The sequence below is a fragment of the Neofelis nebulosa genome, chromosome X (assembly GCF_028018385.1).
Source record: "Neofelis nebulosa isolate mNeoNeb1 chromosome X, mNeoNeb1.pri, whole genome shotgun sequence".
Lineage (NCBI taxonomy): Eukaryota > Metazoa > Chordata > Mammalia > Carnivora > Felidae > Neofelis > Neofelis nebulosa.
The window spans coordinates 64,556,156-64,582,314 of NC_080800.1; the positions used below are offsets into that span (position 1 = coordinate 64,556,156).

General features: G+C 37.4%; 1 protein-coding gene across 4 annotated transcripts in view; it reads left to right on the forward strand.

Moving 5' to 3' along the window:
* ATP7A (ATPase copper transporting alpha) overlaps positions 1 to 26,159 on the forward strand; it is a 157,656-nt gene that overhangs the window by 126,798 nt on the left and 4,699 nt on the right. For 2 of the 4 annotated variants that reach the window (XM_058713986.1, XM_058713983.1), the window contains 8 exons: positions 2,727 to 2,921; positions 4,477 to 4,659; positions 6,720 to 6,936; positions 8,773 to 8,859; positions 12,503 to 12,649; positions 13,938 to 14,080; positions 23,402 to 23,605; positions 24,155 to 24,272. In XM_058713986.1, the coding sequence (XP_058569969.1) occupies positions 2,727 to 2,921; positions 4,477 to 4,659; positions 6,720 to 6,936; positions 8,773 to 8,859; positions 12,503 to 12,649; positions 13,938 to 14,080; positions 23,402 to 23,605; positions 24,155 to 24,272 (1,294 nt within the window). The remainder of the gene's footprint in view (positions 1 to 2,726; positions 2,922 to 4,476; positions 4,660 to 6,719; positions 6,937 to 8,772; positions 8,860 to 12,502; positions 12,650 to 13,937; positions 14,081 to 23,401; positions 23,606 to 24,154; positions 24,273 to 26,159) is intronic. The other 2 variants (XM_058713984.1, XM_058713985.1) reach the window with 2 other exon arrangements.

The window sequence follows — 26,159 nt, forward strand, 5'->3', positions numbered from 1 at the left end:
GTTCTGTGAAAAATGCTGCTGGTATTTTGGTAGGGATTGTATTAAATCTGTAGATTGCTTTGGGTAATACAGACATTTTAATAATATTTGTTTTTCCAATGCATGAGCATGGAATATTTTTCCATTTCTTTTTGTTGTCTTCAGTTTCTTTCATCAGTGTTTTACAATTTGCAGAGTACAGGTCTTTTACCTCTTTGGTTAGTTTTATTCTTAAATATTCTGTTAGTTTCATGAAATTGTAAGTGGGATTGTTGTCTTAATTTTTATTTCTGCTTCTTCATTATTTGTGTATAGAACTGCAGCAGTAATTTGTAGATTGATTTTGTATCCTGCAACTTTACAGAACTTGTTTATCAGTTCTAGCTTTTTTTTTTTTTGGTGGAGTCTTTCAGGTTTTCTATATATTATATCATGTCATGTGCATGTTGTGAACATTTTACTTCTTCCTTACCAATTTGGATGCCTTTTTCTTTCTTTTTGTTGTCTAATTGCTGTGGCTAGAACTTATAGTACTATGTTGAATAAAAGTGGTGAGAGTGGACATTCTTGTCTTGTTCGTGGCCTTTGGGGAAAAGCTCTCAGGTTTTCTCCATTGAGGATGTTATCTGTGGGTTTTTCATAAATGGCCTTCATTATGTTTAAGTATGTTCCCTATAAATCTACTTTGTTGAGGATTTTTATCATGAATCCATGTTGTACTTTGTCAAATGCTTTTTCTGCATCTATTGAAATGATGATATGCTTCTTATACTTTCTCTTATTGATGCGGATTTTTCTTTTGTTATAAGCCATAACTTTAAAATAATTCAGAAGAGAATGTTCATAGCTAACTTTGATTTTGTAACCCCAACCCTGGGAGAGGATTTTTCCTGAACGATTATGTATTTGAAATATGTTGTTGCATTAGCGTCATCACATGCTCATTCATCCATTACCATGTCAAGTTACCCTTATTACTATGTTTCCACTGTATTAGGTTAAATGCCCTTAGGGGCCCATACATTTGAGATAGTATGAGTAAATGTGCAGTGTAGCCCACACTTGAGAGTATGAATGTGCACTGTCCCCTTGTAACTTGTTTCCTCTGTTTCTACAGTCCCCCATTGGATAGAATGTGTTAAACATCATCTCTGTATATAAATATTACACTGCTTCTGCTGGGTGGAGTTTGCATCTATGGATTTTTTCCAAACTTCGGTGTTCAGTCTCATCTGGCTACTTTGCCTTATTGGAGAGCTTAGAACTCCTTAAATCTTGAGAAAGAGGGTGGAGGACTCTGCCTCAGTCTAGACCCAGACAGTGGAAATAGGACAGAAGAGTGTGAGATCAGGACATGTGGCTTCTTGGGGGTGCTGGTTGGGGGTTTTGGGGGAAATGGGGGCTTTCTTTTAAGGGGATAAGAAACAAACTGAAGACATCTAACTCTGTAGCATTTCAGAGAGTTAGATGAGATGGAGGGATTTACGTTTGCCATAGGTCAAGGGCACCCCCACAAATCATTTAGTTTCCCAGTATTTTTATAAGTGGAAATTGGACCCCATGACACTTATAGTCTCTTCCCTTTTTCATGTATTGCTGGATCTCCCTTTCTCTCCTTGATGCTTACACACTTCAGGCCCTTGAGCCAAACCCTTGCCTGTGGCATTATTTTAGTTACCAGTTCTCATGTCATTCAGCCTTGGGATAAAAACTCACAGAGCTATGGAATGGGGCTTTGTTGGAACATGTGACTTCTAATTGCACTTGTGCTTATGGCTCCTCAAAAACAGTAGGTTGGCAGTAATGCAGTGTGGAAGTGTTCCCATTTCTCAGTGACCAGATTCTGAATATTTCCAAATAGATTTTATATTACAATGTTACCGTGGTTCTTTGTTTTGAGATAAAAATTCTGAATGTAAAAAAAAAAAGAACAGGTAGAATCATAAAAACTATGTATCTACTTCATGATATGGTCATTAGTATAATAGAAAATTTTTAAAAATGATTCACATTGGTTAATTGTGCATTGAACAAGAGGATTGCTGGGAAGTATTTTGGAATGTGTATCTCTTAGGAATTTTAGGAGCTTTACCCTAATACTCTCAATTGTATTTACTCACACAAGCAAATATTCAGTGTTGCTAAGAGCTATACCACCCAATATACTCAGTTCATACTGTTAATGTTCAAAAGAATTTTACTGAAATAGGATTAAGCTCCCATTGTATGCTGGGTGATTTTTTCCATTGTCTTTAAAGTATAGAGTGAAAGGGAGATTTATGGTCTTAGTATACACAGATTCAGATTTCTCTTTGTTTAGGATCAAATTTGCTGAGAATTAGGTCCCAGCTCTTTTTTGAAAATCCCTAATAAAAACACTCATTCTCAATATGGAGGAAAAAAAGCTGACTTTCATGTTCTTCAAATTGACTACATACTTTATAACTCTGGAATCAGCAAAATTGAAATCCTGATTTTAGGACTATGACTTGTTTACATGTAGTATCACTTGTTTACATGACTTGTTTAGGACTATTACTTGTTTACATGAATAAAACTTCTTGTTTTATTCATACAAGAACAAAAGGAGTGTTTTCTTACTAGTAACCAAAATGTATATGTTGGTAGCTAAGTAGGATTATGTGTGATTTGAAAATTGTGGTTTTATTTAAATAGAGTTAAGCTTTGTTCCTTTTGTTTTATACAGCTCTAGATCAATAACCAAAATTCATGCCTTTCTTCTAAAGGGATATAACAGAAGTATCTCTCGAACAGAAACGATAATACGCTTTGCTTTCCAAGCCTCTATCACAGTTCTGTGTATTGCGTGCCCCTGTTCACTGGGACTAGCCACTCCAACTGCTGTGATGGTGGGTACAGGAGTAGGTGCTCAAAATGGCATACTAATCAAAGGTGGCGAGCCACTGGAGATGGCTCATAAGGTAAGATAGTTCCCAGAACTAAGAATTGTCCCATCCAAACTGACAATAGCACCCCTATCGAGAAACAGAATCCTAAATTATTTGCATATGGTCCATAAGCTGAGCCTCTTCTGGGACTATCCTGAGGGTTGAGATAGGAAAGGTGTTATTTTGGTTCTGTTCTAGATTGGCCTTAGTTCTATACAATTTCTAAAACCACTTTAGACCTGTCTTAGAGAAGACCCTGATGTGGAAAACTTGGAGTCCTTTCCCATCTCAGACTAGAAATGTCTTTAGGACAGGAAGACTGAAGGAATATTTGCCCAGGAAAATTTGCCCAAGTCTATTAATGCTATTTTGTATGTGACTCCGTGTTTGTGTTCTTCAGTGTGAGATAGTGCTTATAGTTGCATTGAAGTTTCTTTGCCTTTGCCAATTGTTGATAGTTTGCAGCCATGACTTCAGGAATATAATCTTTTCCCTCATCTCTCTCATATTAGGATTTCCTTAACAATTTCAATCAAGGCTCCTTGACTTAAACTAAAAACTGTGTTCCTTCTAATATGTTCTTATTATACAGATACATGTAGTAAACACAGAACACAGCTTAGAACAGATTTAGAACCTCATCTAACCAGTCAATACAATGTATTAATTTTTATAGTAATTTTTTATTTACTTTGATATAATTTCAAATTTAAAGAAGAATTGAAAGAATAGTATAAAGAACTATATACACTTTACTGCAGATATCAGGCTCCTTTCCTAAGAACAAGGACATTCTCTTAAATGATCACAGTACAGATATCAAAATCAAGAAATTGGCATTGATATAATACTGTTATCTATAGTCCATCTTCCAGTTTCTCAGTTGTTTCTGTAATATTCTTTATAGCTATTTTTATCTCTTGTTCAGAATTATGCTTTGTATTTAGTTGTCATATCTCTTTTCATCTTGGTTCCTCAAGCTATTCATTTTTCAAGGTTCATATTCCAAAGTTACTGTGGGGTGACTGTGTTCTCTAATTCCAGATTCTTCCTTTTCCCTGTCTGGGCTCAGTTTCCCTCATTGTTTCCCTGAGCTGTCTATTCTCAGACCAAGCTTCTCATTAGGACCCAATAAAGTCAAAGCAAACCAGCAGGTCTTATCTGGTGCTCGTTTCCAACTTAATTACTTACCTTTCTCTTGTAATTCTATGACTACTGCCCAGATTGTCACTACAGTTCTATAATTCATTAGTATTGAAAGCCCTTCCCTCCCTGGAGGCACGGAGTCATCTCTTAATTACTTATTAACAGTCAACTCTTAACAATTATTTCTAGTTGTTTAACATATATTCGCAGTGTGGTTGAATATTTGCACAGAAGGGCTATTAGATGTAACTAAGAGTATTTTTCCCTTATTATTCCTTACTTTTGTTCACCTAAAGAGAGTTTAACTCCAATTAAGTCAAAGGTCAATTTATTAAGAAACAAAATATTAATATGTCAAAGTAAACCTTTTTCTCACTTCTAGAAATGTGATATTAAGGATTATCAAGTCAGATAGGTGCAGTGTATTTTAATTTTCCTACAGGTAAAGGTAGTGGTATTTGATAAGACTGGAACCATTACCCATGGAACTCCTATAGTGAATCAAGTAAAGGTTCTAGTTGAAAGTAACAGAATATCACGTAATAAGATCCTGGCCATCGTGGGAACTGCTGAAAGTAACAGTGAACACCCTCTAGGAGCAGCCATAACGAAGTACTGCAAACAGGTACAATTTTTCTTTTGCTTATTAATGTAGTCATCTTCTACAGGAATTACCCAGACCAAATCCAAACTGGCTTTTGACTATGATTTACATATATAGTTGGTAGAGGATAGAGAGACTTATATTTTCTCATTGTATTTTACAGTATGTCTTAGTTTCTTCATACAGAAGAGTATAAAGATGAAAACAGAAATTAACTATAATTTTATCGCACAGATAACTCCTGTTGGACTAAAAAATTAAAATAGAATGCATATTTATGGTAGGAAATTCAGGTAGTTCAGAGAGTTACATAGTGAAAAAGGAAAGCCTCATTCTCTGCCCCTTTTCATAATTCCTCTCCAAAATTTAACAAGTGTTAACCTGTTAATATTCTTTTAAAATACAGTGTTCTCCCCTTATCTGCAGGGGATATGTTCCAAGACCTTGAGTGGATGCTTGAAACTGCAGAGTACTGAACCCTGTATATACCATGTTTTCTTCTATACATACATAGCTATGATAAAGTTTAATTTATAAATTAGTCACAGTAAGAGATTAACAACAACAATAATAGAATAATTATATAACAGTATACTGTAATAAAAGTTATGTGAATGTAGTTTCCCTCCCTTCCTCCCTCCCTCTCTCTGTCTCTCTCTGTCTCTCTCTGTCTCTCTGTCTCAATAACTTATTGTACTGTACTCCCCCTTCCTGTGATGATGTGAGGTGATAAAATGCCTATGTGATGCGGTGAAGTGAGGTGAATGATGTAAGCATTGCGACACAGCATTAGGCTATAATTGGCCTTCTGATGCTATGTCTGAAAGAAGATCATCTGCTTCCAGACCATAGTTGACCACGGGTAACTGAAACCAAGGAAAGTGAAACTGTGGGTGGGTGGGGGTACTACTGTAGCAGCTTTATACAGATACAATTCACATACTATATTCCTTTTTAGATTTTACATAGAAAGTTCACAGTGACCAATCTTTGGTACTTTTTTTTTTTATTTTATTAAGTGATTTTTCCATATTAAGACCTATAAATCTGCCTCATTATGTTTAATGGCTGTATTATATTCTGTATAATTGGGTTTTTGTTTTCTACAATGTACAGTTAACATTCATGTTAGCTTTTGCAAGTTTATCTTTATGTTAAATGCCTATCAATGCAATTGCTAGGTCAAAGGATGCATGCAGTTAAATTTTGGTGAATATTACCAGTGCCCCCATAACAAGTATTACCAATACCCACATGAGGGGTTGTACAAGTTTATACCTTCACCAAAAATTATTAGTGCTCATTTCCCCACGTTATGACCTTATTTTTTCCAATTTAACAAATAAAAAATATTTACTTATTGTTGGTTTGCTTTGCTTTTCCATAATTATGAAAAAGGTTCAGCATCTTTTCATTGGTCATTTGAATTTCTTTTTCTGTGACGTGTTTGTATCCTTTGCCTATTTTTTCATAGGATTGTTTACCTTTTTTTCATTGATTTGCATAAGTTCTTTGTAAATTATCTCACATAATTTTACAGTTATGATGTGGCAATTGCTACCATTGGGGTTGCCATTTCTTTATTTGTTCTTTCCTTTTTACCAATTTACTATTACTGACCTGGCTTCTTTACACCCAAACCAAACAACAGAGAGGATGAAGATGTAAAAAGCCAGGAAACAATGATGACCACCAAAATTCTTTGGCTTACTAAGGACACAGAATCATACTAGCAAGGCATTCTGGTAACTAAAGACCCTGTTCTTTGTTACCCTTTGCCCTGTACTGAATAGAAAATCTGACTTGACAATAGAATTAAGTATTTAACTTGTAATTTTCTACTGGAAAGGACAGAGAATATTGGTAAAACTTTAGTTTTCTTTCTCTAAACTTGGTATAAATTTTAGAGAGTGGTGTTAAAGTAAACAATTCTGAGGTTTTGTTCTAAACATTTAGAATTAAACAGGCATGTAGTATATGTGTAAACATTTAGAATTAACCACGAGAAGTCTTTGATCATGCTGTTGATGACTTTGAATTATTAGAACAGCAGAAGAAATCCTTCTGTTTCTATTTGTTAGGAGCTGGACACTGAAACCTTGGGTACCTGTGTAGATTTCCAGGTTGTGCCAGGCTGTGGTATTAGCTGTAAAGTCATCAATATTGAAGGCTTGCTACATAAGAATAACTGGAGGATAGAGGAAAATAATATTAAAAATGCATCCCTGGTTCAAGTTGGCGCAAATAATGAACAGTCATCAACTTCATCTTCCATGATTATTGATGCCCAGCTCTCAAGTAAGCTCATTTTCTTTTCTTTTTAAGTTTATGTATTTATTTTGAGAGAGAAAGAGCACGCATGTGCATGAGAGGGGGAGGTGCGGGGAGGTGGAGAGAGAATCCCAAGCAGGCTTTGTGGTGTCAGTGGGGAGCCCGACATGAGGCTTGACCTCACAAACCATGAGATCATGACCTGAGCCGAAATCAAGAGTCAGAAGCTTCACCAACTGAGCCACCAAGCTAATTTTCTTCATAGTACCAATTATGGGACAGATATTAACAGATGTCTAACTTTATAATCCTAAACTGTTAGATAAGAAACAAAAATTGGCATCATGGTTTCATTCTGTCAAATAATTTTACCATAGGCCTGATCACTTCACTTGTTACTTGAGAACATTTCCCAACTGTTCTCCTTTATTCTACCATATAGAGTGATGAATTCTAGCCTTAACTGATCTTCCATCTTAGTTCAGCTATCTTTCATTTCTTTTTTTTTAATTTAATTTTTTTAATTTACATCCAAATTAGCATATAGTGCAACAGTGATTTCAGGAGTAGATTCCTTAATGCCCCTTACCCATTTAGCCCATCCCCCCTCCCACAACCTCTCCAGTAACCCTCTGTTTGTTCTCCATATTTAAGAATCTCTTATGTTTTGTCCCCCTCCCTGTTTTTATGTTATTTTTGTTTCCCTTCCCTTATGTTCATCTGTTTTATCTTTCATTTCTTAGCACAACTACTCTTACCCTTTTCTATCTTTCACGAGGTACTGTGGCCTTCTTCCTAGTTCCCTAAGCAAATTATCTGGTTTATTTTTCAGATAGAAAAAAATTTATTTTTATTTTAATATAATTTATTGTCAAGTTGGCTAACATACAGTGTGTACAGGGTGCTCTTGGTTTTGGGGGTAGATTCCCGTGGTTCATCACTTACACACAACACCCAGTGCTCATCCCTGCAGTTCTGTCATTTGTTCTTTCAACTTTTTGCCCAGAATGATCCCTTTTTTCAGGGGAAGAGGTATCCCTCATCTTGCATAATGAATCCCATCATCTTCGCTCTAGATCCCACCCTCTCTTGATTCTTTAGAAACCTTACTCGATTACATCCCATTGTTTCTTTATTTTCCAACTCTCTGTACTAGCTTCTTCTCCTAAACATATAAACATTTCTTCCATCAATATCATTGTAATCCCTTCTAGATTGCATCCTCTCTTTTCCTTTATATCTAAGCTTCTAGAAAGAGTAGTCTAGGTTTGCTGAATTCACTTATTCATTGCACAACCTGCCTTCTGCCCCATCCATACTACTGAAACTGTTTTTTCTTAGTGCATTGATGACTCTATTTAGTACCCACTCCAGTGATCTCTTCTCAGTCTACATCCTGCGTGACCCCAAATGCCAAAGGCATTTGAGAATGTTGACCATTTTTTCCTTCCTAAAGCTCTTTCTTCTCTTAATTTCATGACCATTCTCTCTCTAGGTTGTCCTCTCACCTACCTGGCTGTTGCTTCCAATCCTCCTCTGTTTCCTCTTTTCTCCTGCTCTCAAATGTTGGGTATCCTCAGGGTTTTGGTCTTTTTATTTTTCTCGTTTTGTATACTCTGTCTGTACAATCACATTCATGTCTATTGCTTCTTGTGCCACCTATATATTTCTCCTACCACTCCAAAAGTCACATCTTTAGCCAAAGCCTGTTTTCCTGAGTTTCTGGTTGGTCTATCCATCTGCCCCAAAACATGACATACCCACCTAAGTGTTCTAGCACCTCCCTACCCATTTGTGCTTGAGTGATTTTGCTAACACACAAATATGATTATATAACTTCCTGACTAATGCCTTTTATTATAGGGGCTTGTAACTTATTTTTGAATCATGAACCTTTGGAGGTATATGATGAAAGCTGTACGTACCCCTCAGAAAATTTATGTTTTGGAGGTATGCATGTATCTTAAACCCTATCCATGCAATTCTGTTCAGGATCCTGGCTTTACTGGCTGTCTCCTGTGGGACAAAGACCAGTCTTTCTGGGTCTGTTCCCCGTGATATGTCTCCTGCCTCCCTGCACCACCCATTTTGACTTTTTCCACTGACCTCCATGTAGTCTGTGTTCCATTCATATGGAACTACTTACAGTTCCTTTTTACATTGTGTCATTTCATGCTTATTAAGTCATTTCATTTAATGTTTTCTCTGGGTAATGTCCTTGTCCACAGTGGCATCTACCTCATGAACTTATTTTCATCTTTCAGGACTCAGCTCACATCTCTCTTCAGTGAAGCCTTCGCTAACTGACATGAATAGGCAGAGATATTTGCTCTTCTTTTTGAGTTGTAACTGTACTGAATCTCTGTTTTTGTACTAGGAGCACTGCTTGATAATACTTTATTTACCTGCCTGATTCTACCAAACTACAATTTATTATTTGTCTGTGAACTTCCAGTATCAAGCATACTGACACATAGTAATTGTGTTCATTTGACACCTTTTGTTAAGCACTGTTCAAGACACTAAAGAATCAGCAGTGACAAAGTCACTGTCTCTTGGATCTTATATTCCTGGTGGGACAACACAAAACAGTGAGCAAATAAATAAGAAAATATTGTATGTCTGATAGAGATAGTGCTGTAGAGGAAAATAAAGTAAAGGGGTATAGAAAATGCTGTGAGTGGGGCGCCTGGGTGGCGCAGTCGGTTAAGCGTCCGACTTCAGCCAGGTCACGATCTCGCGGTCCATGAGTTCGAGCCCCGCGTCAGGCTCTGGGCCAATGGCTCGGAGCCTGGAGCCTGTTTCCGATTCTGTGTCTCCCTCTCTCTCTGCCCCTCCCCCGTTCATGCTCTGTCTCTCTCTGTCCCAAAAATAAATAAAAAATGTTGAAAAAAAAAATTAAAAAAAAAAAAAGAAAATGCTGTGAGTATTGGATCCTATTTTATATAGGATGATCAGGGTAGGCCTCATTGAGATGTTGGTGCTGGACCAAAAACCTGACAAGAGGGAGAGAGAAAGCTATGTGAATATCTGTAACAAGGGCATTCCAAGCAGGAGGGATGTTAAGTATAGAAGCCTCATGTGCTAAACTAGTTTGATGAACAGCAAGGAGAACAGTGTGCCTAGAGCAGAGTAAATGAGTGGGAAGGGGGTAAGAGATGAGGTTAGAGAGTAGTATAGGACTAGATTGTGTAAGGACATTGAAAGAATTTTGGTGTTTACCCTTGAGATGGGAAGCCATTGGAGAGTTTAGTGTCTGGGAATGACAGAATCTGACTTAATGTTTTAAAAGTGTTACACTGGCTGCCCTGATAAAAATACACTGTTAGGGGAATGGGGAGAAAGGCAGAAGCAGGGAAATGAGTAGTAGGGTGTTTCCATAATCCAGATGAGAGATAATAGTGGTTTGGACCAATGTGATAACAGTAGAGGTCATAAAGAGTGGTCATATACTCAATGTGTCTTAAAGGGAGAGCTGGCTGAGATTTCCTCACAGATTGAATATGGGGTATGAGAGAAACAGGAGTCAAAAATTATGCTCAGGTTTGTGGCCTAAATGATCCAGAAGGATGAACTTACCATTTAAGTAAAATGGAGAAGACCATTGGAAAGGCAATATTGAGGAAAACTGATCAGGAGATCAGTTGTTTACATGTTAAATATGAGTACCTATTAGATATTAAAGTGGAAATGCCATATAAATGGAAATAACAGGTAAGCAGTTGGCTGCATAAGTCTGGAGTTCAAGGAAACAGACTAGGTTGGAGACAGATTTGGGAGTCATCCACTTAAATATCTGTGCCATTCAGTAGGGTAGCCACTTGTTACATGTGAGTATTTAAACTTAATTTAAAATCCAGGGGTGCCTGACTGGCTCAGTTAGAAGACCATATGATTGGGGTCATGAGTTTGAGGCCCACACTGGGTGTACAGATTACTTAAATGTTTTAAGGATTGAGTTCTGCAATACTATAGGTTAGGAGGTCAGGGAGGTCAGCAAAGAAGATTGAAAAGAAGTGGTGAGTGAGGAGGTAACTTATAAGAATGAGGGAGTGATCTCTGTTAGATGCTGCTAACAGGCCAAGTAAGATGAGGACTAAGAATTAGCCATTAGGTTTATTAAAGGTCACTGATGTTCTCTGTGAACAATTCTTTGGAGTAGTAGAGATGAAAGTTTTACTGGAGTGGGTTCACAAGAGAATGGGAAGATATGAATTGAATATAGTCAATAGAGACAATACTTCCAAGAAGTTTTGCTGTGTGTAGAAGCAGAAAATTGGGGCAGTGGTAAAGAGGTAGTTGAGATCAAGGGAGATTTTGTTATTTTAAAGATAGGACTGTGTGGAACAGAGATAGAATATTAGATTATGCAAGAGGAAGAGGAGAGGATTGTTGGGGAGATGTTCTAGAATAAGCAAAGGAAGGAAGTCTAGTGTATAACTGGAAAGGTTGGCCTTAAAGAAGAGCAGGGGCAGTTTATATTAACAGAAGGGAAGGTAGATTAGTGTGTACACAGGCACAGTGGGTGGTTAGATGTGGCAGTGAGAGCTTGTAGAAGTTCTCTTGTGATTGCTTTTAATTCTTTCTGAAGTAGGAAGCAGATATTTGGCCATATATGAGAATGGGAGAAGAGAAGGTATAAAATAGCCCTCTAGAAGGAGAAGGAATGGAGAATGTATAGACTAGGGAAGTATAGAGTTGCCAGACAACTCTAAGGACTTGCATAAAGTTAGTGGTCACGTGTTTAAAATGAGACATCAGTATGGTCATCAGTATGAAATCATACAACCATATTCAGCTGATGATGCACAATAAATATTTTGAATTTAATTCAATTGTGTGGAAGATCAAAGGGAAGTCTTCATCAAGAAAGTAACATTAAAATTTTTTTAATGTTTATTTTTTTTACATTTATTTATTTTTGAGAGACAGAGAGAGACAGAGCACAAGCGGGGAATGGGCAGAGAGAGAAGGAGACACAAAATCTGAAGCAGGCTCCAGGCTTCGAGCTGTCAGCACAGAGCCCAATGCAGAGCTCGAACTCACAAACCGCGAGATGATGACTTGAGCCGAAGTCAGACGCTCAACTGACTGAGCCACCCAGGCGCCCCAATGTTTCTTTATTTTGAGAGACAGAGAGAGAGAGAGACAGAGTGTAAACAGGGGAAGGGCAGAGAGAGAAGAGACACAGAATCCGAAGTAATCTCCAGGCTCTGAGCTGTCAGCACAGAGCTGGAGCTCGAACCCACGAACCGTGAGATCATGACCTGAGCCGAAGTTGGACGCTTAACTGAGCCACCCAGGTGCCCCAAGAAAGTAACATTTGAACTGGCTCTTGAAGAATATGATGGAGTTTGATAATTGGAGAGGAGGGGTAAGGACTTTCCAGGTGGAGGCAGCAATATGTGCAAAGGCCCAAAGGCAAGGAAGAGCAGAGTATATTCCTTGAAAATTTGGAAATCACTGTTGTAGGCTGTGGTCTACCAAAAATACAACATAGCGACTATGTAAGGTTAGACAGGAAGAATGTGCCTCATAGCATGTTATAAATAATAAACAAGCTCACCAAATGCTATTTCTGTACTTTATTCAGATGCTCTTAATGCTCAACAGTACAAAGTCCTCATTGGTAACCGGGAATGGATGATTAGAAATGGTTTTGTTATTAATAATGATGTAGATGATTCCATGACTGAACATGAGAGAAAAGGTCGGACTGCTGTATTGGTGGCCGTTGATGGTAAGATTTTCCTAAGTACATGATGACTCAATTTTGTGATCTCAGTTATTTTACGTATATTTTTGAGAGACTTCTGAACTTGAGGGTTATTCAGAAGCAGCCTAAATGAAAAGTGAAAATGTTAGCAATACATAATTGTTACTGATTAATTTAGAATTCTCATGCATTTACCTGGCTTTATTAATTTCCTCTGTAGTCTAACCTATGTTTTAAAAAAATAATCAAGGATTTTTTAAGACCTAAAAATAACATAGCATTAGAGTAATAGCAAAATACAATAATATCTATAATCTTATCATCCTAACTCAGTGTCCATTTTAATTGCATGTATTCCATTTCTGGTTTTTGGTGTGTGTGTGTGTAATATATATGTACAGAATTATAATATTAGTACATATATAATTTTTAAATGGGTTATTTTGCATATATATTTTACCTCAATAAAGTTGAATAAAAGTTAAAATTCCTTGTACACATACTATTTTATTTTTCTTTATTCATTTGCTGTATTCATAAATATTTTCCAATTTTAATTCTGCATAATTTATTATATACTATAATTAACTAAATCATTCCCTTGTTGGAAATTTAAGCTATTCTTAATATTTCGTTATTATACATAACACTAGGATGAACATCTTTGAGGTTTTAGGTGCTTTCTTTTGTTAAATTATTTCTTAGGGAAAATTTCTAGCTGTAAGATTAATTAGTCAACATTTATAATCCTTGCTAAGTATGAAGGCAGTATCTTAACTATGACCTTAACTAGGTCTAGGAAGAAGCATAAAATACTATTTACTTTTGTTTTTAAAAGAAAAAAAATAAAATAATTATTGCAGTGATTTCTTTCCCCCAGTTATAAAATGGCAGTTTGTCTCAATTCTCCCCTTTCACCTTAAAAAGAAAAAAAAGTATGAGTTTTCAGTTTCATTTGCCTTTAAATGAACTAAAGTGTTTGGGGGCTATTGGCCCGTTCTTTCAAAGGAAAGAAAGAGTCTTTTAGTATCCAATAAGGTCTCTCTTTTCATTTTCTATTCTACTTTCATTTCATATTACTACCTTCATTAATAATCCCTATGTCACTCTGAAATTTTCACACCTAAATATGGAAGTTTGTCGCAAGTTTGGTGGAATACAGTCTGTGTGGGCTTGGAGACATTTTGAGTTAAGCTAAGCCCTGAACAATTTTACTTAACAAAATTAATTTCTTTCTCAAATTTTAAGTTAGAATATTATTATGCTTTCACCATATTCCAAACTGTCTTATTTTCTGGTGCTCCTTTATTAGATGAGCTGTGTGGCTTGATTGCTATTGCTGATACAGTGAAGCCTGAAGCAGAATTGGCTGTCCATATTTTGAAATCCATGGGCTTAGAAGTAGTTCTGATGACTGGAGACAACAGTAAAACAGCTAGATCTATTGCTTCTCAGGTAATTGATTTACATAGTTGTTGGGGTGCTGGTATGTAGTAACTTCTAATTCTTCATATACATTTTGTTTCTTGCTTTCAAGTGCTAAAAAAATCATATGACCTGTTGTTTTCCTTATCACTGAGTATCCATATCTGATTCCTTAAAGAACAATTAGCATGCTGTGTGGGAAGGACTTTGGTCTTTGTGTGTTACTAAAAAGCCATTTACCTAATCCATGAGATGCTTCAGTGACACCATACACTAGTTTCTGTTGACTTCCTTTGAAATGTTACTTATACTCTTTACCAGCGCTGCCAGCCTAAGCCAGGCTCAATCACTAAAGCCAGGTGCTCAATCTCTCATGTCTAAAATACAGCAAAAGCTCCAGGCACTTCCTTCTCTAGTCCATCCTGAACATCACTGGTGGAACCATCTCCTAATGCACCACTTTGACATAGTTTTCTGCTACTGACCCCCACATTTGCCTTACCTGCAGAACTTTTCTCACATTAGTCTTTTCTATTTCAGAATGCCTTCTCCCCTCTTCTATTAAATAACACAAGTAATATATGGAAACATTCTTATATAAAAAATGCAGGAGGAGGGGTGCCTGGGTGGCTCATTCGGTTAAACATCCAACTTCGGCTCAAGTCATGATCTCACAGTTGGTGAATTCGAGCCCTGCATCAGATTCTGTGCTGACAGCTTGGAGCTTGGAGCTTGCTTTGGATTCTCTGTCTGCCTCTCTCTCTGCCCTTCCCCTGCTCATACTCGCTCGCTCTCTCTCTCTCTCTCTCTCTCTCTCTCCCTCTCCCTCAAAAATAAATAAACATTAAAAAATTTGAGGGAGGGGCACCTGTGTAGCTCAGTCAGTTAAGCATCCGACTTTGGCTCAGGTCATGATCTTGCTGTTTGTGAGTTCAAGCCCTGTGTTGGGCTCTGTGCCTGGAGCCTGCTTTGGATTCTGTGTCTCCCTATCTCTCTCTGCCCCTCCCCCACTCATGCTGTGTCTGTCTGTCTCTCTCTCAAAAATAAAAAAATATAAAAAAATTTAATGCAGAAGGATATAAATCAAAAAGTTTAAGTTACCCTTTTCCCAAACTCCCTGTCCAGTCCTACCCCCACTTTTTTTTAAAACTTTTTTTAATGTTTATTTGTTTTTGAGAGAGACAGAGACAGAATGCAAGTGGGTTAGGGGCAGAGAGAGAGGGAGACACAGAATCTGAAGCAGGCTCCAGGCTCTGAGCGGTTAGCACAGAGCCTGACGTGGGGCTCAAACTCACGAGCTGTGAGATCATGACCTGAGCCGAAGTCAGACGTTCAACCAACTGAGCCACCCAGGCACCCCCTACCCCAACTTTTTCACATGCATGTGTGTTCATATATGAATGTATAGTTCTGGTATTTTCAACATAAATTACATCATTTTTCTACAGATTGTTCATTCAGCACTTTGCGCTTTTTTAAAGTGTTTATTTTTATTTATTTTGAGAGACAGTGTGTTCGCATGCACAGGGGTGGGGGAGAGGGGCAGAGAGAGAGGGAGACACAGAATCCAAAGCAGGTTTCACTCAGTGAGGAGTCTGACATGGGGCTCGATCTCACGACTGTGAGATCGTGACCTGAGCCGAAATCAAGAGTCAGACGCTTAACGCCACCCAGGTGCCCAGCACTTTTTTTTTTGGTAACAAAATACATTCCTTGGAGCTTTATCCATATCTGAAAAAACAAAATTATTTTATTCTTTCAAAATTACTACATGGAATCCCATGGTAGGAATGTGTCATAATTTACTTAACCATTCCTCTCATGATGGGTATTTAGGTGATTTTGAAAATTTTGTTGTTACAAACAGGGCAGTAATGTACATCCTTAGATATACATCTTTTTTTTTAGGGGGTGGTAGTTTTCACAGTGCTTTCATTTTGTATTTATTTTTTAAAATTGTACTGTAGTTCCAGTATAGTTAATATATAGTGTTATATTAGACTCAGGTGTACAACATAGTGATTCAACAGTTGTATACATTACTCAGTGCTAATCATGGTAAGTGTACGCCCCTTCACCTATTTTATCCATCCCCTCACCTAACTCCCCTCTAGTAGACATTAGTTTGTTCTCTATAATTAAGAGTCTGGTTTTTGGTTTGTCTCTGTCTTTCCTTGTTCATTTGTTTTGTTTCTTAAATTACACAAATGAGTGAAATCATGTGGTATTGATCTTTCTCTGGATGAATTATTTCACTTAGCATCATACCCTCTAGATCCATCCATGATGTTGCAAATGGCAAGATTTCATTCCTTTTTATGGCTGAGTAATATACCACTGTATGTATGTATGTATGTATGTATATATGTTTGTATATATATATGTGTGTGTGTGTGTGTGTGTATACACACCACATTTTCTTTATCCATTCATCTATCAATGGACACTGTGCTGCTTCCATATCTTGGCTATTATAAATAATGCTACAAGAAACATAGCAGTGCATTTATCTTTTTGAATTCGTGTTTTCATATTATTTGTGTAAATACCCAGTAGTGGAATTACTGGATCAAAAGGTAATTCTATTTTTAATTATTTGATGAATCTCCATACTGTCTTCCACAATGGCTGCACCAGTTTGCATTCACCAGCGGTGCATGAGGGTTCCTTTTTCTTCACATCCTTGCCAATATCTGTTGTTTCTTGAGTTTTTTATTTTAGTCATTCTGGAAGGTGTGAGGTAATATCTCATTATGGTTTTGATTTGCATTTCCCTGATTTTGAGTAATGTAGAGCATCTTTTCATGTGTCTGTTGGCCATCTGTCTTCTTTGGAGAAATGTCTTTATATGTCTTCCCACTTTTAAATTGGATTATTTGTTTTTTAGGTGTTGAGTTTTATAAGTTTTCTATATTTTGATACTAACCCTTTATCATATATGTCCTTTGCAAATATCTTCTCCCATTCCATAGGTTACCTTTTAGTTTTGTTGATTGTTTCCTTTGCTCTGCAGAAGCTTTTTATTTTGATGTTGTCCCAGTAGTTTATTTTTGCTTTTGTTTCCCTTGCCTCCAGAGACATGTCAAGTAAGAAGTTGCTGCAGCAGAGGTCAAAGATGTTGTTGCCTGTTTTCTCCTCTAGGATTTTGGTGGTTTCTTGTCTCACATTTTGGTCTTTCATTCATTTTGAGTTTTATTATGGTGTAAGAAAGTGGTCCACTTTCATTCTTTTGCATGTTGCTGTCTAGTTTTCCCAACACCATTTGTTTAAGAGACTTTTTTCCTTCGGATATTCTTTCCTGTTTTGTCGAAGATTAGTTGACCATATAGTTCTGGGTCCATCTCTGGATTTTCTGTTCTGTCCCATTGATATATGTGTCTGTTTTTGTGCCAGTACCATACTGTTTTTATTACTACATGTTTGTAGTATATCTTGAAATCTAGGATTGTGATACCTCCAGTTTTGTTCTTTTTTCAAGGTAGCTTTGGGTCTTTGGTGGTTCCATGCAAATTTTAAGATTGTTTGTTCTAGTTCTATGAAAAATGCTGTTGATATTTTGATAGAGATTGCATTAATTCTGTATATTGCTTTGGGTAGTATGCACATTTTAACAATATTTGTTCTTCTAATACATGATTAAGGAATATCTTCTGATTTGTTTATGTCATCTTTGATGTCTTTCATCAGTGTTTGATAGTTTTCAGAGTACAAGTCTTTCACCTCCTTGGTTAAGTTTATTCCTATGTATTTCATTATTTTTGGTGTAATTGTAAATGGTATTATTTTCTTAATTTCTTTTTCTGCTACTTCATAATTAATGTTTAGAAATGCAATGGATTTCTGTGTATTGGTTTTGTATCCTGTGACTTTACTGAATTCCCTTATCAGTTCTAGTAGTTTTTGGGTGGCGTCCTTAGGGCTTTCTATATATAGTATGATTTCATCTGCAAATAGTGAAAGTTTTACTTCTTTCATACCAATTTGGATGTCTTTTAGTTCTTTGTGTTGTTTGCTGTGGCTAGGACTTCTAGTACTATGTTGAATAAATGTGGTGAGAGAGGACATCCTTGTTTTGTTCTTGACCTTAGGAGAAAAGATCTGTTTTTCACCACTGAGGATGATGTTAGCTGTGGGTTTTTCATATATGGCTTTTTTTATGTTGAGATATGTTTCCTCTAAACCTACTTTGTTGAAAGTTTTTATCGTGAATTGATGTTGTACTTTGTTAAATGGTTTTTCTACATCTACTGAAATGATCATATAGTTTTTATCCTTTCTTTTGTTATGTAATGTATCACATTAATTGGTTTATAAATATTGAACCACCCTTGTTGCATCCTGGTAATAAATCCCACTTGGTTTTGGTGAGTAATTTTTTTTAATGTATTGTTGGCTTTGGTTTGCTAATATTTTGTTGAGGACTTTTACATCTGTGTTCATCAGAGAGATTGGCACGTAGTTCTCTTTTATTGTAGTGTCTTTGTCTGATTTTGATATTAGAGTAATGCTGGCCTCATCAAATTCATTTGGAAGTTTTTATTCCTTTTCTATATTTTTGGAACAGTTTTAGAAGAATAGGTATTAACTCTTCTCTAAATGTTTGGTAGAATTCTGTGAAGCCATCTGGCCCTGGACTTTTATTTGTCTTCTTATTGGACTTACTTGACTTCTTACTCAATTTTGGGAGGTTATATGTTTTTAGGAATTTATGCATTTCTTGTGGGTTGTCCAATTTGTTAGCATATAATTTCTCATAACATTCTTTTATAATCCTATGTATTTCTGTGGTGTTTGTTGTTATTTCTCCTCTTTCATTTCTGATTTTGATTATTTGAGTACTATTTTTTTAAATATTCTTTAATCTTATTTTTTTAAGTTTATGTATGTATGTATGTATGTATGTATGTATGTATGTATGTAGTCTCTACTCCCAACATGGGGACTCAAACTCACAGTCCTGAGATCAAGAGTCACATGCTCTTCTGACTGACTGAGCCAAGTGCCTCGAGTCCTATAGATAGATAGATAGATAGATAGATAGATAGATAGATAGATATTTTGATGCGTCTGGCTAAACGTTTATCACTTTTGTTGATCTCTTCAAAGAACTGGCTCCTGGTTTCATTGATTGCTTTTAGTTTATATTTTACTTATTTCTGCTCTAACGTTATTATATAATTCTTTCTCTGGTTTTGGATTTTGTTTGTTCTTCTAGCTCCTTTTTGTGTAAGGTTTGGTTAATTATTTGAGATTTTTCTTGCTTCTTGAGGTAGACCTGTTTTGGTGTAAACTTCCCTTTTAAAACAGCTTTTGCTGCATCCCAAAGATTTTGGCCATTTTGTTTTCATTTGTCTCCATGTATGTTTTGATTTCCTCTTTGAATTCAGGATATATCCATTCATTGTTCAGTAGCATGTTATTTAGTCTTTCCAGGTTTTTTCTTGTGGTTGACTTCTAGTTTCAAAGCATTGTGATTGGAACAGATGCGTGGTATGACTTCAGTCTTTTTGAATTTGTTGAGATTTGTTTTGTGGCCGAACATGTGATCTATTCTGGAGAAAATTCTGTGTGCACATGAAAAGAGTGTGTATTCTGCTGTTTTAGGTTGGAATGTTCTGACTATATCTGTTAGATCTGGTCCAATGTGTCCTTTAAAGCCACTATTTCCTTGTTGGTTTTCAGTTTGGATGATCTATCCATTGATGGAAGTGGAGTGGTGAAGTCCCCTTACTAGTATTACTATTAATTACTTCCTTCATGTTTCTTACTAGTTGCTTTATGTATTTTGGTTTTCTCATGTTGGGTGCATAGATATTTACAATTTTTACATCCTGTTAGGTTGTTCCTTTTATGATTATATAGTGCTTTGTCTCTTGTTACAATCTTTACTTTAAAGTCTATTTTGTCCTATACAAGTATTGCTACCCTGACTTTGTTTTCACTTCCTTTTGTATGATAAATGTTTTTCCATACCTCACTTTCAATCTGCATGTGTCTTTAGGTCTGAAATGAGTCTTGTAGCACATATATGGGTCTTACTTTTTAATCCATTCACCCAGTGTCTTTTGATTGAAACGTTTAGTCCATTTACATTCGAAGTAATTATTGAAAGATATATACTTGTTACCATTTTGTTACTTGTTTTATGGTTTTTTGCAGTTCTCTCTTCCTTTGTTTTGTTGCTCTTTTCTCTTATGGTTTTCTGGCTTGTTTTAGTGACATACTTGGATTCCTTTCTTTTTAGTTTTTGCATATCTATTACTGATTTTTGATTTGTTATTAACGTTAGGTTTGTATATAACATTATATGCATATATCAGTCTGTATTAAGCCAATGGTTGCTTAAGTTTGAAGCCAGTTTTTACTCCTCTCCCCTATTTTTTAGGTATATGGTGCCTTGCTTTACATCCTTTTATTTTGTGAATCCCTTGACAAATTTTTGTAGATATACTTAATTTTACTGCTTTTGTGCTTCCTACTTTTCTTACTCTTACTTATGGTCTTTCCTTTTCACTCAGTGAGTCCACTCTAAGATTTCTTATAAGACTGGGTTAGTGGTAATGAATTACTTTAACTTTTGTTTGTCTGGGGAACTCTATTTCTCCTTCTATTCTGAATAATAGCCTTGCTGGAAAGAGTATTCTTTGTTGCAGGTTTTTTTCCTTTAGCACTTGGATTGTATCATGCCAGTCCCTTCTGGCCTGCAAAATTTCTTCTGAAAAATCTGCTGATAGCCCTTTGGGTTTCCCTTGCATATACCTGTTTTCTCTTACTGCTTTTAAAATTCTCCCTTTATCACCCCCTTTTACCATTTTAAATACTCTGTCTTGTTGTGGGCCTTCTTGGGTCAGTTTTGTTGGGGCTTATCTGTGCCTCCTGGGTCTGAATTTCTCTTTCCTTCTCCAGATTAGGGATGTTTTCAACTATTATTTCTTCAAACAAATTTTCTGCCCTATTTTCTTTCTTCTCCTTCTGGGATCCCTATCATGTGAATGTTATTACTCATGATGGCATTGCTATGTTCCCTTAGTCTATTTTCATTTTTTATTATTTTTTTTCTCTGTCCTGTTCACCTTGATTGCTTTCCATTACTCTCTTCTTGAGGTCATTGATCTGTTGTTCTGCTTCCTATACTCTCCTGTTTGTTCTCTCTAGTATGTTTCTTAAATTTTTAAAAAATATTTATTTATTCATTTTGAGAGAGACAGAGTCAGCATGAGTAGGGGAGGGGCAGAGAGAGAGAGAGAGAGAGAGAGAGAGAGAGAGAGAGAGAAATGGAATCCCAAGAAGGATCTGTACTGGCACTGGCAGTTGTGGAGCCTGTTGTGGGGCTCGAACTCACAAAACTGTGAGATCATGACCTGAGCCAAAACCAAGTTGGACACTTAACTGACTGAGCCACCCATGTGCCCCTCTAGTATATTTTTAATTTCAGTTACTGAGTTCTCCATCTTCTTTTGCTTCCTTTTTATGTTTCCTATCTCTTTGTTGACAGTCACACTGAAGTCTCCACTGTTTTCTCAAATGCAGTGAGTATCCTTATGCCCATTACTTTAAATTATCTATCAGGCGTATTATTTTCATTTCATTTAGCTCTCTTCCTGTGATTTTGTCCTTTTTTTTCATTTTGTGATATATTCCTCTGTCCCCATTTTGTCTAACTCTCTGTGTCTGTTTCTCTGTGCTAGGAAAGTCAGCCATGTCACCTGATCTTGAAAGTAATGGCCTGCAATGCAGTGTCCCCAGTTCACTAGAACCTGGCACTCAGGGATGTCTCCTATGTGTGTTGTGTGCACCGGATTATTTTGGCTGAGCCACGTTTGCCTTCAGTTCACTTGTCTGCAGTGGCTTTCTTTGCCTGTTGGTGGGCAAGGTTTGGTCCTTGTGGTCTTAGTGGGCCAGTCTGGGGCCACCTTGGGCATGAGTTGAGTCAGACCAGGTTTTTGCCAGAGATGCAGTACCACTGAACTACAGGGTACTCTCCCTGTGTTGTCCCCTGAGAAGCTTTTTTTGGTGAGCGGAGCCTGCCATCTGACCCTATGAGTTGGACTGGTGTGTGTGGTTATCTTCCCCTCTGTCTGGGACTGGAGTCACTGTGTAGTGGTTCTGACCCCCTATTGGGGCTGCTTGCACACTGCCAGGCTTGTGGCACTGCTTTGGATGGGCTCTGGCCAATGGCATATTAGAGGGGGCAGGTGTGCATGAGAAGGTGGGGGCAGGGCCTGGGGTTCCAGAATGGTCTGTGCTGGCCTGCTGTGGGAAGGGACCTGTAGCAGCCAGGGATAACTTCTGCATCTGGCCAAGTTGGAGGGAGTGGATCTGCAGAAGGGCATAGCGGCATGGCACACTGGTAGCAAGCTACGTGGAGAGAGTTGGCACTGCACTGGTTACCACAGGTGTTTGCATATCTAGGCTGGGGCCAGGGGGAGGGAAATGCCGCCTGCTGGTTCTTTTGTTCTTAGAGAAGTCTCCCAAAGATCTCTGCCTCTATAGTACACAAATCTCCTTCCTGTATATCCCAGGCGTTTTTCAAACTGCTGCTTCTATGCTGTATCTCAGTGGGGTTGTTTGTTGTGCTGTCTCTTTAAGTGGGAAGACTCGGTTTCCTATTGCCCACTGGCTCTCCAAGAGCTGAACCAGCTGATTTTTAAAATTCCAGGTTTCTAGACCCACTGATTGTAAGAACTTACAAAGCCTGGCCCCCCTGGTTCTCAAAACTCTATGAGAACCTGCCTTCCCTGTGCAGGCCCCTATGCCCAGGGCACCTGATGTAGGGGGCTGTTCCTCTCTCCCCGCTCCAGACTCACTGCACCCCTCCCTCCCACGGACTGTCCCACAAGTCCACCTGACTCTGGACTGTATCTCCCTCTCCACACCTTCCTCAACATGGCCCTTTCTCTATACCTAACTGTGGCAGTCTGTTCTGTCAGGCCCTATGCTGTTCTCTGGATCAGCCACATCACTGTGGATGACCCAGGTTGCATCTATGGGATGAGGTTAGCCCAGGATCCCCCCACTTTGCCATCTTCCCTGGAAGTCAAACATAAATATTTTTATACATGTATAAGTATATCCAGAATATAGCTAGAAGTGGAATTGCTGAATTAAATGATGTGTGCACTTTGATAGATGCTGCCAAATGCCCTCCAAAAACATGATAACTGTTTACACGCTCACCAAGAGTGCATATGAGAGCTGATTTCTCTATATCCTTACTATCACTAGATACTACCCGTTTTTGCAATTTGGGACATCTGGTGGGTAGAAACTGATGGCTCGCTATTGCTGCATTCTATTTCAGGTACTAGTAATATTTCTTGAAATGAATTGAGTTTATTTTTCCTCATGTAGGTTGGCATTACTAAGGTGTTTGCTGAAGTTCTCCCTTCTCATAAGGTTGCTAAGGTGAAGCAACTTCAGGAGGAGGGGAAACAGGTTGCAATGGTAGGAGATGGAATCAATGACTCTCCAGCTCTGGCAATGGCTAATGTTGGAATTGCCATTGGCACAGGTACAGATGTAGCCATTGAAGCAGCTGATGTGGTTTTAATAAGGGTAAGTCCTGTGGCCTGAACATTGAGGTCTGTGATACTGCTCTACCTGGTCAGGGTAGTGTCATAAAGTATATGGAATAGAACAATTCTTTCTAATTCCTGTGCTCCTAGCCATTGAGACGGAGAATTGAAGATGGGAGTATGAGAAGTCATACTAATTACTTTCAGACTTTCTCAATCCAGCAAAGCAAATGAGAATGACAAGCTTCTAAAGTAAAGAATAAGATTGGGGAATATACTTATAATAAAATTATCTTCAACAAACACTTGCTGAGATTATTTTAAGGGATATAGTGCACATAGCATCATACAATGCAAAAAGTGTTTTCTAGACCCCTGAGAAAAAGTCCTGAAAAACATCTTCCAAGGCTGACTGAAATTTTTAGCAATATTTAAGATTTATAGTTAAATTATATATTTAAAATTTATAATATTTAAGATTTATTACCTACCCTAAGGTATACATCATTTGCAAAATCACAGTATCAAATACAGAAGTACTAGTTAAGTTAAAGTCTCTCACTAATATCACAAATATTTCTGTTCTCAGAATGATCTTCTGGATGTAGTGGCAAGTATTGACTTATCAAGGAAGACAGTCAAGAGGATTCGGATAAATTTTGTTTTCGCTCTAATTTATAATCTAGTTGGAATTCCCATAGCTGCTGGTATGTGACTATTATCTAGTATTGCTTTTCCTCTGAAGTCATTAGAGACCTGTCATATTGGAAGCTTCAGTCTTATTACTAGTTTTGAGCTCAGTTTTTTCCTTTTCAAATTTTTATTTAAAATTCTAGTTAGTTAACCTACAGTGCAGTATTGGTTTTAGGAATAGAATTCAGTGATTCATCATGTACATACAATACCCAGTGTTGAGCTCAATTTTTATATTAGCCTCCTGGTATAGTGAGAGGTAATATTAACATCAATAATGATAATTTCAAGCAATGTTCATCACAGCCTAAAATGTAAAAGCATTCTGACGGATTTATTTTAATTTATTTTCCCCTCCCAACTTTATATTTAAAAAAATTTCAAAGGAGCACTTGGGTGGCTCAGTCAGTTAAGTATCTGACTCTTGGTTTCGGCTCAGGTCATGATCTCATGGTATGTGAGATTGAGCCCTGTGTTGGGCTCTGTTCTGACAGCATGGAGCCTGCTTGGGATTCTCTCTCTCCTTCTCTCTCTGCTCCTCACACACGCTGCCTTGCTCTCTAAATAAATAAACATTAAAAAAATTTTTGAAAAAGATTTAAAAGGTATATATAAGAAGGAAAAAAGATACAATGAAAACCTGTATAGTCTTCATTTAAATTCACCAGTTAATAATACTTTATTTACTACATTGCTTCATCTCTTTCTCCATACGCTCTCTCACATTTGTATTTATTCATATTTATACTTATACTGTATTTACTTATTTTTTGCTGGATAACAAATTTACTTTTATTTTTTTTTTTTTTTTTTTCAACGTTTTTTATTTATTTTTGGGACAGAGAGAGACAGAGCATGAACGGGGGAGGGGCAGAGAGAGAGGGAGACACAGAATCGGAAACAGGCTCCAGGCTCCGAGCCATCAGCCCAGAGCCTGACGCGGGGCTCGAACTCACGGACCGCGAGATCGTGACCTGGCTGAAGTCGGACGCTTAACCGACTGCGCCACCCAGGCGCCCCAACAAATTTACTTTTAATCTCACTACTCAAACACAACTACTGTTAGCATTTTAGTGTCTTTCCTTCCAGTCTTTTTTACTTTGCATCAGTTTTGTGTCTTGTTACATAGGTATAATTATAGCATACAGAGAATTTTTTGCTCCTCACTTAACATTCTAATAGCCAACGCATTTTGTTTTGTTTTTTTAAATTTGGGTACCAGGAGAGAGAGAGAGAGAGAGAGAGAGAGAGAGAGAGAGAGAGGGAGATTAAAGGAATATGACCAAGGAAAAGTAATTTAGAATTTTTAAGTAAACACTGGATAATGTCTTGTACTTAGGGACTTGGTAGGAGTTAGTAATAACAGAAGAGAAGTAGTTATCACTTTCTTCTTGTTCTCTCTGGTTTGAGAGCCAAAGAAGGACATGACATGATGGAAGAACAATTATAAAGCTGTTTATAAACAGGGACACACAAATGCTGTTTATAAACAGGGGCACAGGGGTGCCTGGGTGGCTCAGTCAGTTAAGCAACCGACTGCAGCTCAGGTCATGATCTCACAGTCCGTGAGTTCAAGCCCCGTGTCAGGCTCAGTGCTGACAGCTCAGAGCCTGGAGCCTGCTTCGGATTCTGTGTCTCCCTCTCTCTCTCCTGCTCATGCTCTGTCTCTCTCTGTCTCAAAAATAAGTAAAAATATTTAAAAAAATTAAAAAAAAATAAACAGGGGCACAAAAAGTAAAAGAACAGTCCATAGAGATTAATTCATGGAACAAATGATTTTTAAAATTATGCAAGTAATATATGATGACTGTAGAAAAAGTAGAAAAATATAGATAAACACATAAAAAGTTAAAAGTACAGGGGCGCCTGGGTGGCTCAGTCGGTTGGGCGTCCGACTTCGG